This window comes from Indicator indicator, chromosome 29 (genome assembly GCF_027791375.1).
Source record: "Indicator indicator isolate 239-I01 chromosome 29, UM_Iind_1.1, whole genome shotgun sequence".
In the NCBI taxonomy this organism is placed as follows: Eukaryota; Metazoa; Chordata; class Aves; order Piciformes; family Indicatoridae; genus Indicator; species Indicator indicator.
Window position 1 is genome coordinate 4,448,870 of NC_072038.1, and position 13,548 is coordinate 4,462,417.

At 51.3% G+C, this 13,548-nt stretch overlaps 2 protein-coding genes across 2 annotated transcripts; both read left to right on the forward strand.

Moving 5' to 3' along the window:
• Positions 1-1,497: 1,497 nt before the first annotated feature.
• Positions 1,498-3,315, forward strand: TEN1 (TEN1 subunit of CST complex). Its single transcript, XM_054393983.1, has 3 exons — positions 1,498-1,586; positions 1,703-1,860; positions 3,172-3,315. Exons 1-3 carry the CDS (start codon positions 1,501-1,503, stop codon positions 3,306-3,308), a joined length of 381 nt encoding a protein of 126 aa, XP_054249958.1. The 5' UTR covers positions 1,498-1,500; the 3' UTR covers positions 3,309-3,315.
• A 3,118-nt stretch (positions 3,316-6,433) lies between these two features.
• Positions 6,434-11,240, forward strand: CDK3 (cyclin dependent kinase 3). The gene is made up of 7 exons (XM_054393970.1): positions 6,434-6,561; positions 7,919-7,996; positions 8,394-8,514; positions 9,032-9,202; positions 9,625-9,726; positions 10,512-10,715; positions 11,115-11,240. The coding sequence occupies exons 1-7, from the start codon at positions 6,434-6,436 to the stop codon at positions 11,238-11,240; spliced, it is 930 nt and encodes a 309-aa protein (XP_054249945.1).
• Positions 11,241-13,548: the final 2,308 nt, after the last annotated feature.

The following is a 13,548-nucleotide window of genomic DNA, read 5'->3' on the forward strand; positions in this document are numbered from 1 at the left end:
AACCCCGGCAGCGGCTCCGCTTTAACCCCGACCCGGCCTGGCCCCGCGCCCGCCCACCCCGGCCTCCGCTCCGCCGGGGCCGCCCCTTCGTGACGTCATGTCCACGCGCCCGCCCGCGTGAGCACCGCCTACCCGCGGGAAACGGTGAGCGGTGGGGGGGGGGGGGGCTCGGCCGCCGGTGGGAGGGCGCTCTGAGCCGGCCTGCGGAGGGCTACGGCTGCCGTTAAAGGGGGCTCTGAACGGGCGTGCAGGGGACTAGGGCCACCCTTAAAGGGGGTTATTGAATGGGAGGCTGCCAAACGTCCGTTCAGTCGGGCCTTAAACAGGCTGCAGCTGTGACTTGGCCTCGCTTCAACTGGGCTTTAAACGGGCTGCAGCCGGTGTCGGGCCTCGGTTCAATGGAGCTTTAAACGGATGGGCAACAGCCTGCAGCTGGGGGAGGGTGTGCCGAGCACGGTGCTTTACGTTGTGCATTAAACTTGGGCCTGCGATGGGCTGCAGCTGGAGCTGTGCTGGTGTTAAATGGGGGTGCTACATGCATATAACGTGCTGTACCTGGAACTGGGGCTGCCGTGTTCATTGGGGCTGCACGCAGTGGGCTGTGCTTCAGGCTGCATGTGCAATAAATTGTGTGAGCAACGGTGCCTGAAACAGTGTTGCATGCATGGAGACTGTTGTGTATAATGCCCTGCACTTGGGGCCAGTCATAGAATCATGGAATTGATTAGGATGGAGAAGACCTTTAAGATCATCTAATCCAACCATTAACCCAGCACAGCCACATCCACCACTAAATCATGTCCCTCAGCACTACATCTACATGGCTTTAAAACCCCTTCAGGCATGGGGATTCCACCACTGCCCTAGGCAGCCTGTTCCAGAGCTTGACAATCGTTTGGGGGAAGAAATTTTTCCTGATGTCCATCCTAAACCTCTCCTGGCACAACTTGAGGCCATTTCCTCTTGTCCCATCACTTGTTTCTTAGGAGAAGAGACTGGCCCCATCTCACTGCATCCTCCTTTCAGAGATGTGTAGAGAGTAGGGAGTTCTCCCCTCAGCCTCCTCCAGGCTAGACAACCCCAGTTCCCTCAGCCACTCCTCACAGGACTTGTTGTCTAGACCCTTCACTAGCTTTGTTGCCCTTCTCTGGACACACTCCAGAACCTCAATGTTCTTTTTGTGGTGAGGGCCCCCAAACCGAACACAATATTCAAGTACAGGGGGATGATCACTGCCCCAGTTTTACTGCTTACATTTGGGGTGCACACCACAGGTGGCATTTGAGGGTGGGCAAGTGAGCCTGTGCACTAAACAGACACAGAATGTGTTGCTGCTGGGACTGGGCAGGCATTAAGTAGCATGTGGAGTGTGTGTATAACAGATGCCTTTGGGGCTAGGCATAGAGCCATACAACGTCTGAGTTGGAAAAGACCTTTTAAAATCAACAAGTCTGACTATTAACGTTTGCTTCTCTGCAGGCTCAGCAGCAGTTGTGTGAGATGCAGTTAAGTGCATGTGTTTATTACTTCCCATGGGAGATCAACAGCTCAGTCCCAGAGGGGGAGGCACTGAGGACATTTGGCAGGTGAGAAGGGTTCTGAGCTCTCCTTGCAGGCCAGGCCTTGCCTTCCCCAACTGGACCCCCTCCCTTTAATTGTTGTATCTCTGCACTGTTGACCTTCCTAAATCAATTGTTTCCAGGTTATGCTACTACGACCTGGCCAACTCCAAAGTCATTCTCACTGCTGAGCACAGTTCAGCTCAGTACCAGGTCTCTGTTGACACATCATTTGTGGAGCCATTCCAAGCCCAGCTCGGATCTTGGTACATGGTCCTGGGAGAGCTTGAGCACAGGAAAGGTAAAACCAGGAACCATTGTCCTTTGCTGCTGTTCGTGGTTCATCATCTCCTTTGTGGCTCCCTGGCTGCATGGTGAGGCACACTGTCACTGAGGTTAGCCTTGGCCAAGGCAGAGCTCATCTCATGAGGCTGCCTCTGGTCACACAAGCATGTGATTCAGGACAGGAGCACCCTGTCTCTTCCCATTGAGCATGAGAAGAGCCACCCTTGGTGAAAATCTGATCCTCTGGCACAGATGTTGTTAGAAACAAGAAACACTTCAGCAGCAGCACGGAGCTTGTGAAACCTGTGCTGAAGCCTTCGAGCATCATCCCCAGCCATCACATCATCTTCACTCCAAACATGGCTCATTGAAGCACCTCATTGTGAGCTGGCAGGGTTGGGCTTTGCCATCCTTGAAAGGCTCTAATTATATCCCTGCCCTTAGCCATTGGGCCTGAGGAATGTGGGCAGGATCTGTCAGGTAGGGTGCCCTGTTGTCCTTTCCTGGGGTGCCTTGAGCATTGCTCCAGCTGCCCGGTGCTTTGCGTGGGGGGTTGATCTGGGCTGGGCCTTAGGGTTGTGGAGCAAATCCTGTGTTGTCTTGGCCACACCTGATAAGAAGCATTTGCATTTGTGCCATTGAAATCCTTGGTGGCATGTGGAAAGCCACACTGGATGTGGCATCCAGTGAGCAATCTGCTAAGCCACTGCTGCAAAAGCCTTTTAGAAAGACATCTTGTTTCAGTCATCACAGCTTAGGAATGAGTTGGCCCCATTTTTCAGGGGTAGAAGGAGAGCAGGCTGAGATGGTGGCTGTGTCACCAAGGTTTGGGCCCTTTTGTGCAGCTCCTTGTCCCCATTTGAATGATGAGCTGTTGCTTATAGTCAGCATTGAGCCTCTTTCTAAGCCCAGCCTTTTTCTGTCCTCTTCTTGTCTGCACAGAGACATCCAGAAATAAGCTTCCACCCATCCCTGATGCATTTTAAGACAGGGAAAAGCCAAACTTCATCCAGCCATGAAGCAGACAGATGATGCAAGGCAGGCACTGGCATCAACATGTCCTGGGCTCAGTGTTTCCCGGTGCAAGGAGAATGCAGTGTCAGTCACCAGAGTTTTGTAGCCAACAGGGCAGAGAGGAAGCATGTCATGGAATGAGCCTGCTCCTGGGCGTGCTGCTTATGCTGGTGGAAGCCTGTGGCCACTCCTACACGTTCTCAGGCTATGGTTACTTGGCCAGCTGGGCCACAGTCTACCTGAGGGAACTTCTCTGCCTCCAAGCTCTCTGTTTGCTTTTCTCACTACAGAAACTTCCTATTTATATTTGCAGGTGAGGGTCCTGTGGTAAAGGCACGAATATTGACCTGTGTGCAAGGGATGAATGTGCCCTTGCTGGTCCAAGCCATACAGGAGCAGAGGAAGTACTTCAGTGAGAGGCAGGAGCGGATGGAAGATGGCACATCCTGACAGAAGCTCCAAGACCAGCCATCTGCTGGTCCTTGCACTGCCATTGGCCACAAATAGGTTAAAAGTAAATTTAAAAGGTGGGTTTGCAACAGACTGCTTTGTGCCATGGCAAATAGCAAAGCTGCTAAGCAGGGAAACACTTGAGTCCATGTGTGACTGTGGGTTGTTTGTCCATGCCAGGTATCATCACTGAAAATTGCTCTGGGAAGCAGGTTTAGTGCTTGTTTAAAAGGGTGCTTAAGCAAAGAGGGTGCTGCTGTTATGCTGGCCCTTTAGTAATGCAAGGCCTGAAGATGTCAGAAAAAGGAGAAGTCTCCAAATCACAAGCTAAGCAGCTTACACCCCCACTTGCTGCCAAAGTGCAGCAGGTTGCCATGCTGTTGGCACATCAGAGCTAAAGGGCATCAGCACAAAGTTCCTTAGCCCAGTGTGGCTGCAGGTCCAGGAGTGCAGGTGTTTGGTTACTGTGAGTCACCTGCCACATGGAAACATTCCTGGCAAGACACTCATGTCTGGATGGACCAACAAAGGAAGAAGAAGAAGAAGAAAAAGTCACTATTTTCAGCAGCACCTAGCTCTCTGGGTTTTCAGAAGCTGGTTTCCAAGGGCAAGATTGACTTTAACTCTCAAATAAATATTTGCCATGCCCTGAAAAACACTACTTGACTTTCTTCCCTTGACTTGACTCAGTTTAGGAGACCTTAAATCACTTTTTTGTTTGTTTGTTTTAAGAATCTGAAGGTTTTGATTGAATACCTGAAGGGATCCTACAGGAAAGGCTGGAGGGAAACTTTTCATAAGGGTGTCTTGTAATAGGACAGGAGGGAATAGTTTTAAGCTGAGGGAGAGTAGGTTTAGACTGGATCTTAGGAAGAAGTTCTGCAGTATGAGGGTGGTGAGACTCTGGAACAGGCTGCCCAGGGATGTTGTGGATGCCTCCTCCCTGGGGGTGTTCAAGGCCAGGTTGGATGAGGCCTTGAGCAGCTGAGTCTAGTTGAGAGGCATCCCTGCCCACATCAGGGAGGTTGGAGTAGATGATCTCTTAAGGTCCCTTCCAACCTAAGCCATTCTATGATGTGATTCTATGATATTTCCATCTATAAAGATGAAAAGGCAGCCTGTTTGTTATTGATTAGAAAGGTATTTCTTCCTAAGTCAAATGCATTAGGCCCTGCAGTAACCCCGTGGATCATCTAGAAGAGTTTAGCAATATGCAATTCTCCTAAGTACTGGGTGTGTAAGGAAGTGCTTGGCTTTGAACACGTTGCAAAAAGAGGAGATGAAGTTACATCAGAGCTGCTGTGGTTTAAGAACGTGGTGCCAGGCTCACCTAGCGGAACTAAACCATCAACAGAAAGACAGAAAAAATCACTGATGTGAGGTGAGAACTAAATAGCCCAAGAGAGAGAAGACACTCCTGTGTTATAGCAATCCCTGGACCTGGAGTGAGCTGAGACTGTGGTTTGCAGGGAAAAGCAGCCACCTGCAGCCTTTTCTGCTTTTTGCTCAGATTGTCTAGTGAAACATTCAGAAAAATAAGGACTGAAGCCATACAATGCACAGCAGCAGATTAAAATGCAGTGGGTATTGGCAAAGTCTCCTGTCAGCAGCAGGCTTGATTCAAAGGCCTGAGGTGACTCTGTAATTACAGTGCTTTCTATAATCTTTAATCATATGTATTTCCTCACAGTTAGGGAGAACTGAAAGACCTGCCTCAGCACACTCTCTGTTCAGCCCAAGTCCAAAAAACGTGATCTCAAGAGGCAGGATTTTAGCCTAGATGTGTAAGATGAGTCTGTCACAATGTGTTTATGTTTATACTTCATCTCCTATTCCATTTTCCTACCTTTCTCCTTGTGCTTAAATTTTATCCACATGGCTGGGTTTGACAGGGTTGGGAACATCTGAGGTACCAGGACTGGGATTATCCAAAATACCAAGTTCCTGCAAATGCTGAGAGAAAACCAAACCAACAACAAAAAAATGTGATGGTTTGAAACATCACAACACAACACAACACAAAAACCAACCGAAAAACCACAAGCCCAAACAGCCAGGATGAGGAGAGCAAATCTGGCAATGACTCCAGATGGAGACTTGAGTGCAAACTCAATTGTCACAAGCCACAAGAGGACCCACACAGGAGTTGGCCATGGCCATGTGGACCCCTCTTCAGCTGCAGAGCAACCGTGCTTTGGTTCTTCCAAATCAGTATCAATCTGAAAAAGATTTTAAGCTTGTGGCTCAGCAGTGGGCTGAATCAGTTCTTTTTAGGTCTCCTAAAAGTTGGGGTCTGCTCTGTAGGCTCAGCCACTGGGCTGCCATGTCCTGCTGTGCCCATCCAGAGACAGGGAGCCTCCAAGCCCTCCAGAAGACAGTCCCTCTACCTTTCCTGGTGCCATGATACACAATATTCCTTAGAATTCTATCAGCTGTGAAGTCAATGATTAATCCCATTCCAAGGACATCTTCCAAAAGGCTGACCAAGTGGCACAGCCCACGGTGGGGAGGTATGGGGGACAACTGCACAAGCCAAACCCAACAACAAGAACTGAACAAAAACTAACAAGGAAAGAAAACCCCAACCAAACCAAACCAAACCAAACCAACAAACAGCAACAAAACCAACAACAACAAGAAAAAACCCCAACCCAACCAACCAACCAGAACCATTTCTGCCGTGTGTTTCACCTGAGTGTGTCCCAGGGAATCTTAATTATCCACCACATCTCCTTATGTACTGAACAGAGCTGGAGTGCTTCCCTTGGCCCTCTGCAGTCCCTGCTGCCTGCCCAGCAGGCCCTAAGCACCTCCTTACCTCCAGTTTTACTTCAGCCAGCACACCACACACCCTGGGTCACAACTCACCAGTTCTGTGCCTGTGTAGCTCTTTGACTCTGCTTGAAGTCCTCCAGCTAGCCCATAGGTCCCCCTCCACCAGATCCCCCCAAGCCTGCTCAGCCAGCCCTGTCTGCAAGGGCAGGAGGAGCAGCACGGAGGGACCCAGACCCTGAAATCAGCTCAGGGGACACCCAGGGCGAGCAGACACCTTCTGCACGTTTGGGGTTTGTTTCCCTCAGAGAGCAGCCCCAGCTGCCCTCAAGGAGGCTGAGGCTGTGGCCATCATGGACACCTTCCAGGAGGTGTTCCAGAAGGTGGAGAAGATCGGGGAGGGCACCTATGGTGTGGTGTACAAGGCTCGCAACAAGCGCACAGGGCAGCTGGTGGCCCTCAAGAAGATCCGCCTGGACTCGTGAGTGGGGCAGAGCCTCGGGCCTGGGGCTGCCGGAGTCCAGCCTGGCCCTCTGCCCACCCAGCCCAGCGTGGAGCCAGGCTGGCTGCCTCCTTGGCAGCAGGACGTTGAGGGGAGAGGGGGGGAGGAAGGCAAATGGCTCCTCTGGAGCCTGTGGTGCCATTTATGGGGCAGGTGGCCACTAGCTGAGCCCAGCGGTGCCTCAGCCCCCATCAGAGAATGAGCAGCAGGGCCCTGAGCCCAGCCTGGTGTTCAAAATGATGCAAGAGGTTAGAAAAAAAAAAAGCCTGAGGTCTGGGGGGGAAAAAATTGTTTCTGTCAGTCCATGCAAGCAGCCAGGGCCTCAGCTGGTGCTGCCTGGCATTGTCTTCATGGCACAGGGCAGGGGGAGGCAGCAACCACCTGGGGAGGTGGTCTGTCCCTCAGGGGTGTAGTGCTGGGGCCTGGGGAGGCTCAGCCCCCCAGCAGGGCCAGCTTCAACCCCTCCAGGGTGGGCACTGAGCAGATGCAAGCTTCTTATTGTTCCTCTGGGCTGTCTCCATGATGCAGCGGTGGGGCTGCACACCTGGAGGCCCCTCAGGGTGGTGGAGGCATCCCTGCTTGAGGGGCAGAGAGCTTTTATCTCGCCTCTGAAAAGAAAGGCTTGGGCATTTAAACCCTCCTTGCTTCTCCAAATGTGCTCTCAGGTTTTCCCAAACAAGCTCTTCCCCAGAGCTTGCACTGTTGAGAGCTGGAGAACCTGCCCTGTGGGGACAGGCTGAGAGGGTTGAGGCTCTTCAGCCTGGAGAAGGCTCCAGGGAGACCTTAGAGCAACCTTCCAGTACCCGAAGGGGGCTACAGTAGAGCTGGGGAGGGACTTCTGGGCAAGGGCTTGTAGTGCTAGGATGAGGGACAATGGCTCTGAGCTGGAAGAGGGGAGATTTAGACTGAAGATGAGGAAGAAAGTATTGACAGTGAGGGTGGTGAGACACTGGAACAGGTTGCCCAGGGAGGTTGTGGAGGTCCCTTCCCTGGAGGTGTTCAAGGCCAGGTTGGATAAGGCCTTGAGCAACCTGGGCTAGTGGGAGGTGACCTGGGGGTTGGAATTAGATCACCTTCAAAGTCCCTTCCAACCCAAACCATTCTATGAATCTATTCTGTGAATTCCCTCCCACTCCTTCCCCATGGCTCCATTTCCCCTGCCTTGCCCAAGACTACCCCACACACAGCCCCATCCCAAACTCAGGGTGCCTGGGGTGAGACACCCTCCCCTGGGCAGGTGATAGGGCACCGTGGAAGGCAGAAGAGGCACAGGACCCCGGTGGGCTGTGGGATTCCACTGGGGAGCAGGGTGCCACACAGCCTGTTTCTGCTGCAGGGAGACAGAGGGTGTCCCTAGCACTGCCATCCGAGAAATCTCACTGCTGAAGGAGCTGAAGCACCCCAACATAGTCAGGTAAGACCAGGAAGAACCCTCCCTACCAGCTCATTGATGAGGTCCTGCTCAAGGAGCTCTGGGTACAGGCAGGAAGAAGGGTTTTTCTGTCCTTCCCTGACTGCACAGACAGGAGCAAAATAAACAGGACAATGCAGGAACCACTCACACTTCTGTGGGTCTCAGGAGTAGCTCTCAGCACTGCCACCTCGCTCCAGCAACTCACACTGGTCCAAGCTGCTGCCTCCCCATTCCAAATGCTGCCTTTATATCTGCCTCTCTCTCCATCTGCCTCTCCTATGCTCCAAAGGACTCACAGAGCAACAGCAGCTGTGGGAGGAGGACTGTTTGGGTACTTGCATGGCTCTGTTGAGGAAGCTGCAAGGTATCGGTGAAAGTGTTCATGTTTCTTTTGCAGGCTTCTAGATGTCATACACAGTCAGAAGAAGCTCTATTTGGTGTTTGAGTATTTGAATCAGGACCTGAAGAAATACATGGACTCATCTCGAGCTGGAGAGATTCCTTTAAGCTTGGTCAAGGTACAGTGTGCAAGAGGTGCTGACAGGCAGGGCAAAGAGCGTGTCTCCTTGCTGCCTTCTGCTGGGCAGAGCCAGAACTGAGCTGTCCTTAGCCAGACTGGATCTGGAAGAGATTTATCCTTGGTTGGAGACGTTCAGCCTCTCAGAGGGTAAACTTCATGGCATGATGGCTCAGCACATTTCTTTCCCAGCTATTTGCAGTTTTTCCAACCCATCTCACTGCAGAACAAATCACTGGTAAGAGGACAGAGGGGTCCAATGCTAATTGCCTATGCATAAAGTGAAAGATGGATTGGAAGAAGCTGCCACTGCTTGGACTGCAGTCTCTCTGTCCCCTTGTAGTGTGTGGGCAGTTGGTGTGCAGCTCTGAGCAGTGGCCTGCAAGCTTGATGTTGCATCATAGCAAGGTCTTTTTTCCCATTCAGGTCTATAAATGACCCAAAGTGTGTTGGTTCACACAATCCAGCCTCCAAAGTAGCTTTATTGTGATCTTGTCTGAAATCTCTTCCCTCCTTAGAACTACCTTTTCCAGCTGCTCCAGGGTGTCAGCTTCTGCCACTCGCACAGAGTCATCCACAGGGACTTGAAGCCACAGAACTTGCTCATTAATGAAGCAGGAGCAATCAAGCTGGCTGATTTTGGACTGGCAAGAGCTTTTGGAGTGCCCCTGCGCACATACACTCATGAGGTATTGTTGGGGCTCCCTGACACCTGAGAGTGTGGGGCACAATCCCTAGTGGGTGAACAACAGCAAGCTGCTCGTCCGTAATGAAGGCACAGCTGTGCCCAGATTTGTGCTCTTAACCTAACCCAGAGCTAAGAGGTTACCTCACGTCCACACAAATGTGCTGACTGCTTATACCTCATTCTGCCTGCAAGCTGGGTTCCCACCTTCTCTGCATAGGGTGTATTTAGTTGTTCCAGAGTGTCCTCTTGAAAAATGATGTCTTAATCCCACTCTTGCTGTTACTAAGGGGTCAGTTAACTCAGCACGGCCTTGGTGTGCTCTGATTTGCACAGTCCCTGCATTACAGCTGAGAAGAGAGGATCCCATGCCTCTAGTTTCATCCATGGAAAGCAGATGAAGCTTGTTTGTTGGTTCCTTACCAGGTGGTGACTCTGTGGTACCGAGCCCCTGAAATCCTGCTGGGATGCAAATACTACTCAACTGCTGTGGATATCTGGAGCATCGGCTGCATCTTTGCAGAAATGGTAGAATGGGGGTTAAAAAAAATCTCTTTAATGAGCAGGGAAGATGCATCTGCAGTGGGACAGGAGGAACAAGATGCAGAACATTTGTTGATACTGTGGTACCACCCTGTCCTGGGACGTATATTATGGGAAGTCCATGTTGAGGGTTAGCTGATCCATAGCTGCAGGATCAGAAGGAGATCTGCTGCCCTCAGGGGCCTGGCAGAAGGCAAAGAAGCCTCTCTTGTCCCACCACAGCCCCAGCTACATGGGAATGTGATGCCTTTCCTCACAGAAGGGGTAACTGCAGTCGTGTGGCTGCAGCATTTTGATCCTGGAAGGAGATATCTGCAAGATATCTCCTGGTTGGACTGCAGGGAACTATCACTCTTGCAGCATTGCAGAGTGGATCTCCTAGGGGTCCATGCTCCACGCTGAAGAGCTCTGGTTATCCCTGCAGTGTAACAGCACTATCCCTACCTCCCAAAGCCACTGAGCTGCAGTTCAGCACAGCAGGGAAGGAGCTACCCTGCAAGAGTTAGTGTTGGGAAACTGGAGGCAAAGAGAGATAAAGGATTGGCTGAAAGAAGGACAGCCTCAGGGGAGCATGGATCCATGGAAAGGAGCTGGAGACAAGCATCCAGACACTCGTGACTCACAGCCACTGCCTGGCAGAATCGCTGCATTGTCACTGCCCTGCTCTGTGCAGTTGTTTGCCCAGGCTGGGACAAAGGGTTGCTTCCAGCAGGAAGTAGGGCACACAGCTGATGGGAAGGTGGGAACTGGTGGTTCTCCTTTTTTTGCAGGTGACCAGGAAGGCTCTGTTTCCAGGGGACTCTGAGATTGATCAGCTGTTCCGGATCTTTCGCACCCTGGGCACTCCCACGGAGGCGAGCTGGCCTGGGGTGACCCAGCTGCCTGACTACAAGAGGGACTTTCCCCGGTGGGCAAGGAAGGAGATGAAAGAGATTGTTCCCAACTTAGATCGAGATGGCAGAGACTTACTGGTGGTGAGTGAGGGCTCAGAACGAGAGCCAGGGACAAACAGGACCTTTTCAAACTGGGCAAAGAACAGAGGTATTTGGGACTGATCTACCTGGAAGTGTTTGCAGCTGGTCTGCCTCTAATGCTCATCGCTGCCCTTGCAGAAACACTGAATCATGGAACAGGGCTCAGTCCTGGCTCTGAAGCAGGACTGTCTGTGCAGGCTACTTTAGGAAGCCACTGCACTGAGGGTCAGGAAACCTTTCTAATGTAATCCCTCCAGTAACTTCAGCTGTGGGCTACTCCCAAAGCCCCAAGAGGGGAAAAGACAGGACCAACATCTCCGGCAAGGTCCAGCCACATGCAGGTGCAGTCAATCGTTTGTTTTTTAAAATCCTTAATCTGCTGATTTTCTCTCTTGGCAGCAATTGCTCCTCTACGACCCCAGCAGGCGCATCTCAGCCAAGGCAGCCCTCAGTCACCGCTACTTCCTCTGGAGAAGCCCTCGGAGCCCTGAGGAGCAACTTGTGCTGCAGAGACACTACCGATGAGAAGACACAGCTCTCCTGGTTCACTTGCACCTCTGGATAGCAGTGCACGTCTGGTTCTGGGCAGTCAGCTGGGACTCAGGACCTTATCTCTCCTGAGAAGCCTGGAGTGGGATGTTCTTGCATTTAGAGACTCTCAGCCTGTTGCTGGGGGCAAGTTTGTCTGGGTTACAGCCAGCAGAGCTGTTTTGGAGAGGCCCTGTGCAGAAGAGTGGGGACATTTATCAGCATAAAACGCTGACATGTAGGAGAGAGAGCATCTTCCAGAAGGGTATCCTTGCATTATTCATCAAGCTGAGGTAAGACTCAGTGAATTCATTCTGCCCAGCACTGGGGCGTTCCCAGGTCTGTCAGTGGCAGCGTCTGACACCAGGGCGTGCTGGAGCTCCACTGTGGGCGGGGAAGTGCTTCTCTGCTGCCCTTCCCACAGCCTGGGCTTGTCAGCACTATGCAAATTATTTAATCTGAGGTGTTAACATAGCTGACAGTCTGCTGCTCCACAAGCTGAAAAGCACTATCAGGTGTCTTAATTCGTGCTTTAGCTGGGATCAAGAAGCAAAAAGCTCCAGTTAGCCACATGTTGTGTGTGGCTGGAAGCAGTGGCAGCTAAAACTCTGGCTTTCCATCACCAGTCCAGGTGTACTGCTGCTTCCTTTGCTTTATTGTCTTGGAAACCGTTTTGCTGTTCAAATGTTTGCAGAATAGTCACAACATTTTGGTGTGGGTTTGACATCTTCATTCTTCTTCCTTCTGTACAGAAAAAAAAATAAAGGTTATATGTTCAGAAACCTTGGTGTTTACTGTTTGGCATAGCCTTTTGGGCTAGTGACACAGAACAGTCTGCCTGGTCCTTCTTTCCACACAGCTCTTCTCCCTTTCTCATCTCCTGCAGTATTTATCTTATCCTTTCCAGCCCACCAAATCCTTGGCAGGTGCAGAGATGTGCTCTGGACTTGGTTGTGGAATGAGGACCTGAGGTTCCCACAGCCCAGTACTGCCTCCATCAGAGGCTGCCACAAACCAGTTCAGAGTTGTTTTCTACTTATTTAAACATTCGAAAGAGAGAGTTTTAACTCAGGGAAGCCAAACCCTGCACTCCTTTTTCATGCACACACATGCCCTCCTCATAACTGTGATGCTAGGAATTGATCTGAGCACAACCTGACAGCTCTCAAAAGCTATCACACTCCTGGAGTCTCATGACAGATAAAGCAATGAAGAAGAGAGGTGACTGCATGTGCAGCTGTAGCACAAACCTCCCTCCCCACCTATCAGATACCAGAGAATTTGCACAGAGGAGAGAAACCTTTAGAGTCCCTCCTGAAAAAGCCTCTCTCAGCCCAAGATCTACCTGTCTAAAGCCAAAATCTGCTGCCCTTTGGTTTCCTTTATCCTGCATTCATTGTCCCCACACGACAAAAGGCAGCAGGTGGCTCTGTTTAAGTCCTGACATCAAAAAGACCTTTTGGCATCCCTATTGTAGCAGTCACAGCTCCTGACAGCAAAACCCCAGAACCTGTTGCTCAGCTCCCTCCAGGCCTGGCCCCACTGCCTGGCTCTGCTTCCTCTGCAGGTTCAGATGCCACCAGGACCTGGGTAGCTCCTTTGCTTCTGCAGTTTGCACAAATCAGGGTGTGTGGGTTTTGGTGGGGTTTTTCTTTTTTTTTTTTTTTTTTTTGCAGGGGTGGGGGAGTGTGGGCATTGTTTTACTTTTGAAGCTGTTGTTAGGAATCATGCTGGAGTGGCTGCCTGGAAAAAAATGACCTGCTTATGCTTGGGAGGGGACATTTTCTGACCTAGCAGGGAGATGGGCTCACACAACAGCCTGCAGAACCCTGTAGCTGGAAAATTGAAGCCCTGCTGTGCTCCTGCAGCATCCCATGGCCCCTGTATGATATCACCTACCTCACAGAGGCACCTTTGTGAGCCATGGATGAATTCTGCTATGGGAATCATTTCCCTGCATTTGCACCCACGTTTTAAAGTCAATTTACTTTGTCCTGACAATGCTCTGTTGTTTGCTGCAGAAAAAGCAGCAGCACAACCTCTCTGCTTTCAGCCAGCAGGGTGCAAAGCCAAGGCACAGCAAGGCTGCTCCCAGCAGCTTTAAAGAGGTGAGACCCAAAGACTGCTGGGAACCACACTGGTTTGGGGCTGCTTGGCTTGGTTGAACTGGGACATGATCCTTACCTGGCCATGTTTCTGTGCTCCAAGGGCTGTTGAGTTTCTCTCCTGGTGCCCTGGTCTGTTATAGCCCAGGTCCAGCCCTTGCTGCTGGTCTGAAGATGCAGTGTTCCATCTACCAGCAGTG